Genomic DNA, 15748 nt, shown 5'->3' with positions numbered 1-15748 from the left:
CTTAGGGTGAAAACCTTCATTTCAATTTTGTAATCCAAAAAGAAGTTTGCACCTGGAAAGATTTGATCTCTAGATACTTCATAGAGTTAAGACTAATGATATAACAACTATACATAAATGCCGTATATAACATAAAACTAGTAATCTAAAATGAAACTAAATGAAAATCCCATATATATAAAAGTGGAAAAACATATAAAAATAAAAGAAAAACACAACAACATTAAAAAGAAATAATAAATATATCTTTATTTTTTATTTTAAATATCATTAATAATTCACATAAACTATTTGATATTGTTATTGAATTTAGGATTTTGTGATCCATATCAAGTTTTTGAGACATGTTTTAGAGCGTGGAGAATGAACCACACTCGTTGGTTCGAAACCGATGGGAAAATGAATTTTTGATGTGATTATGGCTAAAAACATGTCTCAAAAAATATTTTATATTGTATTTTAATAAAATAAACTATTAATACAATTTTCTACTTAATTTCTATTTTGACTAACAAGTCAGTGTTAAATTAAACCATACAAAGTCATGCTAAAAAGCTTATTAAATACCATATAAAGTTTTTTTAATTAAAAAAACACAATAACTTGTTCAAGAGATAGAATCAAAATTACATATAGATTAAAATTCCAGAAACCAAAATATAACTTCTTACAATGAAATAGATCTGAAGAAACCCTGAATGGTACATGGCCTTTGTATGAAAAAAAAAAGATCATACATAAAGTAAATGCATTGGCATTAAATGTGTCTATTTTTACTTTTAAATAATTTCAAATAAAAATTAAATCGAAAGAAAAATATTTTCAATTTTATTTTTCAAACCATTTAAATGGAAATGATGGCCGACGTTAAGATTGAATCCGGCTTTTCTAGCATTCAAATGACTCAAACAATTTAAAGCGTTTCCATATAAATTGAGTTAAAAGCATGTTCCCATTTATTATTCGAAAAATTCGATTCAAGCTTGCTCTACGCGGCATTCATTGATTTTCTTGAACGTATTGCTACAGGAAAGCCCCCCTCAATTTCAATAAATCTCTTGGAGTTGTCGGGGCCAGAGCTTGCATCCAGCTGTGTGAGATATTCAATTGGATTTGAGAGTCTTCACGATCCGCCTACACCTTTAATTATCCTTCCTGCGGATCTTGGAGTGAGAGAGACGTTCTCGGTGCCTTTAATTTATAGGAATCGGCCATTTTCTTTTTCAAATGGTCAGTATTCTGCCTTTGCTTTAATTTTCCTTTAAATGCTTAAAGGTCCACTGTTTTGGTAAACAAATTCGGTGTAGGTTTTCTCTCTTAATTCTGAAAAATCTACAATATTTGCAGGCGAGTGCATGTTCTGGGATGGCTGTCAGTGATGAATGCAAGTCTACATTCTTTGATCTGAAGAGGAAGAAGATATATCGTTTCATAATATTCAAGATCGACGAAAAAGAAAATGAGGTCACAGTAGATAAACTCGGTGGCCTTACGGAGAACTACGATAGCTTTAGGTCTTCGCTTCCCGAGACAGAGTGTAGATACGCGGTCTATGACTTCGATTTTGTCACCGAAGACGACTGCCAAAAGAGCAAGATATTCTTCATTTCCTGGTAAGTAAGCCAGCGTAATTAATTTATTTCCTCGTAATATAAGAAGCTTGATTACGAAATGGTTATTTTAGCAATACTTTAGGGTGGTTTTCTTTGTACATGTTCTTTCAAATATATTACATGGATTTTGAAATGCGTAAACAAATATACAGGTCTCCTGAGTCTTCAAGGGTGAGGAGCAAGATGGTGTATGCGAGCTCTAAGGACAAGTTCAGGAGGGAGTTGGATGGTGTGTACCGTGAAGTGCAGGCAACAGATCCCACTGAGTTGGGCATCGATGTTACAAGGGAGCGTGCAAGATGATATCTAATTATTGTTACATTTTTATGCTTAACGTGGAAGAGGTTTCACTTATGATCTCTATTAGAACTCCCATATTGCTTTTATGGCATATTAATAAGAAAACATGTGTATGAGATTATTCAGGTGCATTAGTTGCTTTCCTATTTTCGTTGACTAGTTGTTATGGACCATTAAGTCGCCACCCTTTTGTTTATACAAAATTTTCTAGTTTAAGGTAATAAATTATTTATTTATTTTTTTGTTTTATTTTCAGAATAGTAGCGTAAGTAAGTGTTGTAGGAGAGTGTAGTAGTTGCCACTTAAGTCGATGTTATGTTTTTTTTAGAAAAAATACAAATTGATATATGAAATAGAAAAGTTAATTATTTATTGAGGAATAAGAATTTGCATAATAGACTATTTTCAAGGAATAAGAATTTGCATAATAGACTATTTTCAATAGGAAAATGTCATGGCAGTAACTAATAATATTTGTGCTTCAATCAACAACAACACTAGTTAAATTTTGTACATTAGTTGTTATTTTTAGCATATATTAACTAGTCAAAATGTCAAAAATAGAAGTTTTATTTGTAAATGAGGTCTTAAAGGACCATTATATTTAGGCTTATCCCTGTATATGCTTGTACTATTACTTTGAGTTTGGGTTTTGAGAGTGAGATTATAGTGGGAAACTTCTCCTTTAATTCTTATAGTTATTATCTTAGTTAGAATTTTTTAAACACAATTACATTATTATTTTGAGTTTGGGTTTTGAGAGTGAGATTATAGTGGCGAACTTTCTCTTTTTATTCTTATATCTATTATCTTAGTTAGAATCTTTTAAACACAATTACATTATTATTTTGAGTTTGGGTTTTGAGAGTGAGATTATAGTGGCGAACTTTCTCTTTTTATTCTTATATCTATTATCTTAGTTAGAATCTTTTAAACACAATTACATAAAGATATAGGTTTAAATTTTTCAAATGATCTAGGTTGTTATTCTTAGGAATACGGGTAATCTCAATTTCCAAGTATCTCCTTATCCATTCCAATTTCCAAAATGATTAGATGGTGGTCAATTCCTCTATGAACACCTATTGACTATTTTACTGTAAATTGATAAGAAACAATGGCTTCATCTTGATATACTAAATTGATACACTTTTAAAGTTGGAGAAAACTTAATAGGATCTACATCCAATAATCCTACTTCTCTAACCTCTATAATATGAAATCACATAGTGGATTTGAGTGTGCAAGAAAACCCTAAATTTTAAATCTTCTCAATACAAAATTTAGATCTCCACCACAATAATATTTTTACCTCATCAAATTCATAACAAGTATTCTCTCCTAATAAGTCGTGATTTCTCTAAGAACCCTAACTATGGATTTTTATTTCCTTATGGAAATTCCTTTTTTCTACTTTTCAATGGGCTTTAAAGGGTATCTAGAATTGCATTCCAAACCTTAATTTGATCTCATACTGTTTAAATAATCTAAGGAAACTTCTTGGACTATGACTTGCAATCAAATAGTATCATACCCAAAATAAAATCCTCATGTTGAGAATTGGGAGGTTATGAAGGAATCTCAAAAGGTGATTTCCCATGCAAGATCCACCCCTAGAATCAGATACAAAACTCAAGCCATTCATCCTTACTAGTGAGAATCTAAGGAATTTCCTATTGCTTAAAAGCCTTTCACTAACCAAAAATATGGAAGATTAGGAACTTCATCCATATAGTTTAAGATAAAAGTCATTATTGCCTTAAATCAAAGAAATGACTCTACCGTGATAAAAAAGTAGAAGGTTCCCAATCAAAATTCTATATGCATCCATAGTACTTTGACATTTTGCTAAGTAGAGAAAAAATAGGAGAATATCTTAATAAATGCTTTCACTCTACTTTAATGTGTTCCTCTAAAGCATAGTAGCTAATGGGTCAACAAAATAAATGCACAAGATATTTGGGGATATGCCTAACAAACTAAAGCATTTTTATAGTGTCTCTTTTAATTAATCGATAGTAAATAAAATATATTGTTTTGAAACTTATTATATAAAAGTTTTTTTTCCAAGGAAAAAATGCAATTTTATTTAAAGAACAAAATTACATTTTTGCAGATGCTAATAAGCGTTCAATCATAACAACCAATGACTAGTGCCCAAGTAAACAAAAATAAAAAAGAGAAACACAACCAAATAATACATTTGGGAGCTAAGTGTGAAGGCACTTAACTGCTCTTTTTTGCCCTCCTTTTTCTCTAGTGTTTTCCAACCACCATAGTTGGGAGTGGTAGTTACAATAGACGTTTGATTCTCTTCCATGTTCATCGGGACTTGTTTATCTGAATCCAAAATTTTTTATGCATGGATTGTTTCAATGCTTCCCACCTCCTTTTTAGGGAAATTTTCTCATTCTGATGCATTTGAATTGTAGTTTTTTTCTTTATTAATGTTTGAGCTTTGAACCATAGTTCACGCATCCTCAACTCCTCCTACTAATATTTCTTATGGCTCTTTATTTTCTCGAGTACACATTTTTTTTTAAATGTTTTGTTTAAAGACAAATACAACATTTAAATGATGTGTTTTCAAAATATAAAGTTTAGGTCCATTAAATGTTGTTATGAATTATAAGTATGCAATAGGGTAAACCATTCTAAGTAAAAATATTGGCAAAAGTAAAAATTTCTTTTATGGCTTTATCCAAATCCAACTTTATGAACTTCCTAAAGTATTTCCAAATCCTTCTAATACTAGTTCCTAGAAGCCTTGGTTGGACAAACACTCTAGAAGCCCTGTAACATCTTGGGTTGAGTTACTAGTTTTGGAAGCCTTTGTTAGACAAATGCTTTGGAAGCCCTTGGTGAGTTAAGTTACTAGTCTTGGAAGCCCTAGTTGAACAAACACTCTGGAAGGTTGACAATAATTGTGGGTTGATTTACTAGTCCTGGAAGCCCTTGACAACTTGGGTAGAGACTAATATGGTGATGGTTAATGATGTATGTCCGTGAGGTGGTATCACTGGTTGAGGTGGTTTGGCCTCTGGAAGCCCTAGTTTGGTTTTATTAGATTTGTTCCATGAGATCCCACATTCATGCTTGGAATATGGCACGGGGGTGATTGGCTGAAAGAAAGATTTAGTTCAGCTAATATTTGGTCAGCTTGTATGTGGAAGTCCCAGACCTAATTGTATTTTGAATATGTTAATAAGAGTTTATTTCATATTGTATTTGATGGGTAAATATACTTGTTTATATGTGGTTTTTATGGTTCTCATATATTTGTTATTTTTGTTGAATATATGCTAGTTATGAGGATGTTTTATGACAGTCTTGCAGAATGGATATCGTCATCTTTTGATTTGCAAATGAATGAACAATGAATATATGACCTAATAGATTATAATGTATCTATTGTGATAAGGCATCAATGCTTCCTTATGATTCTCAAATCACGTATGAGACCCCTATGCTCAGATCTTTTGTTATCTTAAGTTTAGTCAATTCATTGATCAAATGTTTGCATTAGTACTCTTGTTTTGATGTTATTAATTGGAGTTCATGAAGTTGTGGGAAGTGTTCTGAGTTCTAGCCCTAAAAAAGTGGCACAGAATCTGGGTCATTGGATCAGATTTAGCTAAAAAAGTACTTAGTCACTAGCATGCCCTTATTGTGGGAGTGACTGGAGGGTCCCATTCACATGCATGGCCATGTCATGGGAGTTACTGAGGCTCTAGGTCATTAAAATGTCAAGTTACCTCAGGTTTGATCACTTGGAACGGTTGGTTGGCTCCTGAAGTTTATGTAACATGTGTAGAAGGTTAAATTGGTTGTGTTTTGTCAGTTCCACTTCCTTAACTATACATGAGGAGTTGAATCAGATCATAGTGGTCTCTCATCACATGTTTACTCTACAAGATCGTTTAACTTGGGTAAATGTGGGAGGAGGATGTTACCGAGTGGTATCAGAACATGGTTCACCCTTTGGACTGGATGCGCAATTTGTGTTAGTTTTGCATACATTTCGATTACATATGTGTTCTCTGCATTTGTGGTCTATGTACTTGTTATGTATGCATGATGGTGGTCATAGTTGTACTAGTGTCACCATATGAAAAGTTTATGGTGTTGTTCTTGCATGTAGTGGTCTTGAGTGCATGTCGCTTATGCATTGGTCATGCATGTCAGTGCTTATATATTTTCATGCATACATTGGCATGGTGATAGCTTTCGTGCATAAGGTCATGGTATGTGGTTGGTATGGTCATGCATTAATGATTGGATAATGGTTGAAATGATGATTAAATGTGGATATGATTATGTTTATATATGTATTGTGCCAATCTGGTTAGTCTTGCAGATGAGATATCCTCCCCTGAACTACACTAAGGTACATTGGTTTTTTTATGCTTTTGTTTAGCTAACATTATATACTTTGCAAGAAGAGAAGATCAAAGATGACTAGTAAGATGGTAGACTATAATTCACGAGCTTCCCCTTGTAGATCAGATGAGCAACATGGTGAGGGATACTCTCTTGACATAACAAACACTTTGAAAATTTTGAAGGTAGAAATAAGGAATTTAAAAGAAGATAATGGCTGAATCATTTAATCACAAGAGAGACTTGCTAGGGAATAAGAGAAATAAGTAGAGGTCAATGCGGTGATTCTTCAGATCTTGTCAAACTTGTAGAGACAAGGACCACTTAGAATCAGTCATGGATAGGAGGATAGGAATAACGGAGCATATGGTAGCAGGTCACATGATGGGCACATGTTGGATATAGATGACACAGTCAGAGATGGCATATTCTTGGATACACCTGATAGACAAGGCAATGGACATGGGCTTTACTCTAGTTCTAGTTTAAACAAGTATCATGGTCATAATCATTATCATCCTTACAAGAGGAGTGACAGAGAATATTTGTCGCCACCTACACTTGATGGGGAAATGAAGAATTCACATGATTCAGAAGCATGGTTTATTGGTATGAATAAGTTCTTCATGTTGTGTGATTACTCAAAAAACATGAAGGCTAAAATAACTACATTCAGTTTTAAAGTTAAAGAAGATATTTGGTGGGAGATGTAAAGAATGTCAGAGGTATTTATGAAGAAGAGTTCACTTGGAATGAGTTTGATAGACTATTTGGGAAGAAGTATCTATGAGAGAGATACTATGATGACAGGGAAAAATAATTCTATGAGCTATAGATGGGATCTATGACTGATGAGGACTACACTAGCAGATTCTTGGATTTATTGAGGTATGGTCCTTACCTCAAGGAGGAGAAGGCCAAGACCCAATGATTCATTAGTGGGTTTCCGGTATCATTCAAGGATAGGATGTAGTTTGGTGATCCTAGATCATTGGAGGAGGCCATCCAGAAGCTAAAGCATTGTTATGAGAACTCAAAACATAGATCTGAGACTAAGTCAGACAGGAAAGGTAATGCAAAGAATAAAGGAAAATGGGACAAAAAGCGAACAATACCTCAAGATACAAGTAACAAAGAGAATGTAACCTTGCATAAGAATTTCAATGCATCTGATAGAGGACATGGATTTTGGTCTAAGGAGAAGAACATGGGTGATGGTTAGAAGGCATTGCAGTGTTGGGATTGTGGAGGAGAGCATCGCAGGAGAGATTGTCCACAACATTAGGGTGGTAAATCATAGATCTAGAGTGCTCAAGACACACAGATAGTAGGGGATGTTGGACATAGTATGCCACGGATTTATGCATCTTTAGATAACAGGCGGGTTGATCATCAAGCATCTATTATCGAGGTGGATGGTAAACTTTGTGATCAAGTTGTTTCTATTTTGATTGACCCTAGATATAATTATAGCTATGTTAATCCTGACCTAGTGGATAAGTGCGGTTTGAATAATGAAGTGCATGCAGAATATTGGTTAGTGCAGTTGACTACAAGTACAAAGAAGAGATTTCATCATTGGGTAAGAGCTTGTACATTTGAGTTAAATGGTATTCCTACTTCATCACATTTGAATGTACTTCCATTGGGATCATATAGTATATTGTCTGGTATGGATTGGTTGTATCTTCATAAAACCAAGGTGGAGTGTTATGAAAATCTATTGAGTGTTTGAATGACAATGGGGAAAAAAGAGTCTTGCAAGGTAAGAAGAATTCAAAATCAGTTAGAATGGTGACAACTGTGAAGGCGAAGCACAATCACAGGAAATGGTGTGTGTAATTCACAATGTATATTTCTAGTGAAAAAGGTAAGGAAGTTGAGGATGCGGATGTCTTGAGTAGGTATTCGATTTTAAAGCAGTTTCAGGATGTGTTTCCAACAGATATTTCAGAGTTTCCACCTCACAATCAAGTGGAATTTTCTATTGAGTTGGTATTAGGGGTAACACCAACATAAAAGGCACCTTATAGGATGAGCACACTGGAGTTGGTGGATTTCAAGTTGCAATTTAAGGAAATGATTGAAAGGGGATACATTAGGCCGAGTGTGTCGCCTTGGCGTGCACTAGTGTTGTTTGTGAAGAAGAAGGATTGTACTCCCAGCTTATGCATTGATTATAGGTAGTTGAAAGAAGTGACCATCAAGAATAGGTATTTGTTGCCGAGGATTGATGACTTGTTTGATCAATTGAAGGGAGTAGTAGTGTTCTTGAAGATTGATCTGAGATCAAGATATCTTCAGGTACAAATTAAGGAAGAGGACATTTACAAGACAACTTTTGGGACCAGGTATGGGAATTATGAGTTTGTTGTATTTCCTTTTGGTTTGAATAATTATCCAACTACTTTTATGTGCTTGATGAATAGTGTGTTGCGTCCTTATGTGGACAATTTTGTTATTATACTCATTGATGATATACTAGTATATTCCAAGAATGAGGAAGAACATGTCGAACACTTAACAATAGTATTGAGATTGCTAAAAGAGCATCAGTTGTTTGCCAATTTTAGAAAATGGAGTTTCTTTCAGACAAAGGTACACTACTTGGGGCATGTGGTTTCCAAGGAAGGCATATCAGTGGATCCAGAAAATATAAGGGTTATCATGGAGTGGGCAACTCCTAGAGATATGGATGAGGTAAGATCATTCATGGGACTAATATGTAACTATAGGAGGTTCATGAGGAACTTCTCTCTATTTTGCCTGATGACTCTCCCTCACATCGATTCTGCTCCGGTGGGGCCTATCCCTCTCCTTTGCCTTCATGTTTCTCGTCTTCTTCCATCGTTATCTCCCTTTCAAATCCCTCCTTCCCTTCGTTTCCATCTCCCTCAACTCCATGTCCCTCGGCTTCATCCCTCATTAACTCCATTTCGAATCCTTCTATCCCCTCTTTACCTACCCTGTTGCTCTACGATTTTGTTAATAATTCTATTAATAATTTTTTTTATAATAATCATAATAATAATAATAAATTTTATTTAGATGATGATAATAATAATAATAAATTTTTCCCTAGCCCCGTGAAAAATTCCCAAAGAGGATATTATCTGTAATATTGAATTTGGGATTAGAGGCCTTTCTGATAATATTAAGGAAGCCATTAGGCAGGATTGTGTCATTATTCTAAGGAAGGCTAAGCCTCCCAAGAGTAACATAAGCAAGGATGAGTTCTAAGCCCTTAGGTCCCTTAAAGATAACCCTGACATTGTCATTCTCAAAGATGATAAAGGTGGTGCCTTCATTTTTTTAGACAAATCCGACTACATTAGCAAGATGTTGGACCATCTTCACAATAGTGGGAGTTACAAAAAACTTCCCTTAAATAAGTTTCTAAAGAGGTTGTCTATGCCATAAAATCTAATCCTGTCCTCAACCCCCTTAGCAAAAAGCTTATTGAGAGTAACCCTCTTTCCCCTAGGATCTATGGTCTTCCCAAGATCCATAAGGAAGGGGCCCCTCTAAGACCCATCATCACTACGATAGGTGGCCCCATTGATTTCCTTGATAAATTTCTTTCCCAAAATCTCAAACCTTTGGCTGGTCGCACATATTCCTTTGTTAAGGACTCTGCTTCTTTTGTCCATGGGTTTAAAGGTTTGAATCTTGCTCCTGGTGATTTGTTGTTGAGCTTCGATGTGGTGTCTCTTTATACAAAGATCCCCATCAATGAGGCCATTAGTGTCATAAATAGGATCACTGATGATGACACTGCCAAATTAGTGGGCCTTTGCCTTACCTCTACCTTTTTCAGTTTCCAAGGGGAATTCTATGAACAAACATGTGGTGTTGCTATGGGATCCCCGCTATCCCCTTGTCATTGTTAACTTATTCAGGGATGATTTCGAGACCAACGCTTTGGCCTCCGCTCCTTTTCAACCCAGGCGTTGGAAAATATTTGTCGATGACACTTGTGTTTGGCCCCACACGCACGATAAGTTGGACCTTTTCCTTCATCATCTTAACTCTCAATCTGACTCCATCAAAATCACAATGGAGGTTGAGTTTGATGGGTGCCTTCCTATCCTCGATGTTCTTTTGTGCAGGTTGAATGATGGCTCCTTGTCGCACCATGTTTTATGTAAAAAACTCACACAAAGCAATATCTTCATGTGAGCTCCCACCATTTTCCGGCCCAGAAGTTTGGAGTTCTTAACACTCTAGCTACCTGTGCCTTAATAATTTCTGATGTTAGTCACCTAGAGGAGGAGAAATCTCATCTTTTGAAGGTTTTTGAAAAGAATGGTTATAGATATTATCAAGGTCTTAAGGCCTTTTAAAGAGCCAATAAGGCTCCCACGGTTAAAAAAACTATGGATGCTAGCCCTGCCAACATGTCAAGGGATCTCCTCGATAAGAAGTCCCAATTAGACCTCAGACCATTTGGTGTAGGAGTCCCAGCAGCGGGTCGTACGGTAATGCCTTGACCGTGATTTCACACATAGGTAAGTAAGATGTCCCTATTGGTATCAAGGGTGTGACATATGCAGTAAGTCAAGGAAGGTGCATGAGTGGTTCTAACATATAGAGGGTGAGGTGAGTGCACCCCTTGGAAACCTGCAATAGCACAGAGTTAAGAAGGGAACACACGAGCAAAGATGCATCACAACAAGGAAGGAAAGTAAGATAGCAATCCAAAGTGATGGTTAAACCAACAACACATTTCAAAAATATTTATACATACATATACATAAATAGCTACACATGCATGCGTAAGAAAATAGATACATATATCATTTAGAGTGCTCAAGATAGTTGAAATACAATACAACATATGCATAAAACTTGTTGGCTCTATTATATTAAGAAGTGTAAGTTCTAGCCATACAATACATCCATGTCCAACCACTAGTTCCGACAACGGAATGTAACAGCCACAACCGCCTGCTCCTCCAAAGACATATACTAGCTATGCGCAGTGGAAAAGCCAAGGCTCGTTATGATACTGTCCAACGTTTCTCTAAGATGCTCCTATCTGAAGCTTGGTTGACCAAAAGCTTATACAATGAGTTATGAGAGGCTATTTATAACAAAGAGTGGGGTGGCCCTTAACATTCCCCTTTGTGATAGTTCATCTACCCTCATGACTCTTCATCTACTCTATGATTGTTACATCAAACTATCGACACTTTAACTTCCAATTGACAAGACGTTACATACAATCTGCACATGTACCCATGTGAGACAAAATGGCTTGAGCAAGCCATGCAAGACATCACTAACACTTAGAGCATTGTGGTGAGACCAACTCTTTGACATCCTTGTGATGGTCGATGGTGGCAAACTGATGCCAAGCTTGGTCATCCATAATGGTGTCCGTGCACTCAATGGTGACATCTTGCTAAAGCGAAATCTTGCCTCTGTTGCATCCAGGTACATTGATATGGCTACTTCGTCCAACTCTTTTGATAGCATAAGCATGGTTGTCCTCAGTGCGACCAGACTGGAAACATGTTGATGCATAGTGTATGTCCTGATCTCCAAGCATGTGTTGGTGGTTGTGCACATCAACTTATCGAAATACATGTTCAGCTCTAGTTGGACTTTTGCCTCGGTGAGTGTGCTAAATGGGTGGGGTCACATGCGTGTGCATAATGACATGCATGTTGCTGAATTCCCTTGCATGTGATCAACAACACTGCTCACCTTGTTTGCTTTGTGCCAGTTGTTGGGATGGATATATAACTTGTACGAGAGCAGTTTCATCCGTATGTGCATGTTGTGCCCCCTGTTGTACCTATTCCTAGTGCAACTCATTCTCTTGTCTGTGCAGCTCCTGTTCTTCCTTAAGTTGTTGCCTCAACTCATACAACTGCTTCTCTATTTCTCTCTCTTCCTTCATGCAATCTTCATGTCGTGCTGTCACCTCATATTCTCAATCTCCAAAGTTGTTTTCCTCATGAGTGTATTTGCTTTGAACTTGCAGCTTTGCTCCGCCTCTATGCTGTCAACAACCCTCTTCTTGCATTCGTTGCATGCAGGTGTCTTGCCTTCTATTGCAGCTGATGGTGCTGCTCACTGTGCTGCTACTACCATCTTATCTTGATGTCCTTGTCTATGAACAACTTGATGTCTTCATAGGTAGGCAAGGTCATAGGCACTTGGTTGGCTGCAAACCTCGTTTTGGTCTCAATGGTGTCCTTTGACTTTGCTCTCATGAAGGCCATTGTACTTGTGCTGCTGAGAGACAGACAAACACCTGTGATGCCTAGAGGCATAGCAACACTCATGGAAAGAAATATGTCAGTCTAAAACCAAAACAAAATTGAGGACTGACTTGCAACATACCTGTGTGATTGATCATGAGGGCTGCGCAATTTCCGCTGAGAGGTCAAGAGACTGACTGCCAAAACTACACAAGGCATCTTTCGGGTTGTTAGGAGGCTGATTAACTTCTGGAACTATGCAATGCATAGTCCAGCCTGGCCTGTTGAGGACTGAAATTGTGAAATGCACAATTTCAGTCAGTAATGACATGAAACCAGCAAACTGCATTGCATAGTTTTTAGGGCCAGCGGGACACTTCATCCAAGAATTGTCCAATGAAAGCATGGATGTTAGTACTGAGCTAGACTTGCGCAATTTATGGAGGGAATTCAGAGCCTTCGCTTCTAGAAATGCGCAGTGCTAGTCAGGCAAGGCACGGTCGGAGCCAAGGCAGCCCAGACTGGCCAATAGGTGACTGAAAACATGAGAAGTATGAATGCATGATGAGATGAGTGCAAACAAGAGTGAATGATTATGCATGCAAACAATAAGTGCAGGAATCAGAATACATGACAGCATGCATGCGAGTGAAGCAGGTCACCGCAACGGCGACCATTGGTGCAAAAACAATGTCATGCAGACGACAATAGTGAGATGCAAATGAAAAATCAAACTGTGCTTCTACAAGCTAACATATATCAAAATGACAACAAGCGCTCACTGAAATCAAACAGGCAGGACTGACATGAAGCGAAACACAAAAAGGGACAGAAACACAGCGCGAGACATGAAAAGTGGGCTTACCCCAAAACAACTGAGCTGAATGTGTCGATGACTCCTAGATGCACTGTGGGATGTCAGAGTTACAAGGTCAATGTGAGGAATGAGCTCTACAGCATCTGGTTGTTGAGTTTTGATAAGATCAAGGTTGTGACGTGCATGCCACAAATATAGGAAAAGTGACACTTGGCAGGAGGTTTCTAAAATGATCCTTGCATGTAACCTCCAGCTGCTAAAAATAGATCCTTGAATTAAGGGATGCTTTTGCATGCTGCCTTGGGAGAAGTAGTCCATGCATACAAATTAATTTTGCTTGGTCCTGAAGGGAACCGATTAACCTGAAGGCACATGCATCGGTCTCCAAGCTTGGGATGAAAATCTGCGTAGTTTCTGGGCTAAGCAGAGATGGTTGTCCCAGAGGGATTGCATAATTTCTGGGAGGAATAGGTGAATGTCTCCCAGTATTGCGCAATTTCTAGGCTGAGTAGCCGTCCTGGGTTAGAGCCCGCAATTTTTTCAAGGAAGCATGTCTGACTGCATCTTGCAATTTCTGAGCCCAGGAGGCTGCTTGGCTGGATTTGTGCAATTTCTGCTAGCTATTGGGTTGGCTATCCAAGAGGGATTGCATAATTTGTGGGAGAAACAAGTTTTTTCTTCCCATAATTTCACAATTTATGGGCTGAGCAGTTGTCCTCGGATGAATTTCACAATTTTTGAGAGGAAGGTTATCAGGAATAATTGCACAATTTTGGAGCCCAGCTAGGTTTACGCAATTTCTAGAGGGAAGGTTGGTTCCCCTCCAGAATTGTGCACTTCCCAGAGGGAGCTTCTCAACCAGCAACTGATACTAAGTCCGGAAAGCAGCCTATAAAGGGGGTGGAACAAGCTTGCATGCACAGGCTGACGAGACTCTATGAAACAACTGAAGCTGATGTGCTTGATAGTGCAAGACATGCTGCTGAGGATGGTCGGTAGGGAGGCTCCAAAACGAAGCTTAGGAAAAATTTTGGAGGGTGGTTGTAGCTGCTACAACACCCCCTTAATACCATCAGAAGCTCCCTTAGATCTGTTAAGGACCCAGTTAACCCTAAAGACATGAAAGGGGTTTATTCAATTCCTTGCTCTTGTGGGATTCCCTACATTTGGGAAATAGGTCGCTCCATTAATCTTCGTATTCAGGAACATGCTGCAGACATTAGACATAGGCGTTTCCACTCCTCAACTATTGCTGAGCATGCAGAGAAAACTATGCATCATGTCTGCATTGAGAACTCCCAGGTCATCGCTAGGATTGATCACTTTCATCATAGGAAGTTGCGTGAGGCCATTGAAATTGAAAATCATATGAGGAATCTCAATAGGGATGATGGTTGGAAATTAAGTAGGAGTTGGGTTCCTACCCATTCGTCTTGATTTCTCAGTTTATTTTAATATTTAATTCAATTTATTCATTTTTTGTTTTGTTTATATATATATATATATATATATATATATATATATATATATATATATATATATATATATATATATATATATAATTTTATTTTATATGCATATATATATTATTTTTATTTATTTATTTGTTTATTATTATTATTATTATTTTCACGCATTTTTTCTTCTTAAAATTTCTTCCATTTTTCTATTCTATGGCTCTTCTTATGTTCCTTTTTTTTTTACTAATAATATGATTATGTGTTTCAAATATTAACTCATACACAATAGTAATATTTAAATTAGTTACTTATTTATTTTATGTACTTTGACCTTTTCTTAATGATCATTTATGTTCCTTAATATTAGTAATTATTTTATTCATTTTATTTAGTATCTTTCCCAACTAATTAACTTCTTTAATATTATTTTGACCTAACTAATATTTAACATTCTTCTTATAACCAAATTATTTATTTATTTATTTTATTTTATATGCACATATATATTATTATTTTTATTTATTATCATTATTATTATTTTCACGCATTTTTTCTTCTTAAAATTTCTTCCATTTCTCTATTCTATGGCTCTTCTTATGTTCCTTTTTTTTAACTAATAATATGATTATGTGTTTCAAATATTAACTCATACACAATAGTAATATTTAAATTAGTTACTTATTTATTTTATGTATTTTGACCTTTTCTTAATGATTATTTATGTTCCTTAATATTAGTAATTATTTTATTCATTTTATAATTTTTATTTAGTATATTTCCCAACTAATTAACTTCTTTAATATTATTTTCACCTAACTAATATTTAACGTTCTTCTTATAACCGAATTTATTTAATTTACTAAACTGAATTTGTAACGTTTACTTTTGGCACCTGGGCATCTATGTTATTTATAACTAATTACAGATTTGGTTTTTCATCCTTATCCTGAGGATGAACCCTAATAGATG

At 36.2% G+C, this 15748-nt stretch overlaps 1 protein-coding gene across 1 annotated transcript; it reads left to right on the top strand.

Moving 5' to 3' along the window:
• The first annotated feature begins 1338 nt into the window (after positions 1–1338).
• LOC149238121 (actin-depolymerizing factor-like) lies at positions 1339–1916 on the top strand. The gene is made up of 2 exons (XM_089366924.1): positions 1339–1613; positions 1766–1916. The coding sequence occupies exons 1-2, from the start codon at positions 1366–1368 to the stop codon at positions 1914–1916; spliced, it is 399 nt and encodes a 132-aa protein (XP_089223050.1). The 5' UTR covers positions 1339–1365.
• The last annotated feature ends 13832 nt before the right edge of the window (positions 1917–15748 follow it).

Source organism: Pinus tabuliformis, chromosome 8 (genome assembly GCF_031772625.1).
Source record: "Pinus tabuliformis cultivar Carrire ecotype Pingquan chromosome 8, CPIR1, whole genome shotgun sequence".
Taxonomy (NCBI): Eukaryota; Viridiplantae; Streptophyta; class Pinopsida; order Pinales; family Pinaceae; genus Pinus; species Pinus tabuliformis.
This window is presented reverse-complemented; position numbering and strand designations above follow the sequence as displayed.

Coding starts and splice junctions, on each gene's coding strand:
- LOC149238121 (XM_089366924.1), top strand. CDS start 1,366: ATGGCTGTCAGTGATGAATGCAAGTCTACATTCTTTGATCTGAAGAGG. Junction 1,614..1,765: donor AAGATATTCTTCATTTCCTG/GTAAGTAAGCCA, acceptor ACAAATATACAG/GTCTCCTGAGTCTTCAAGGG.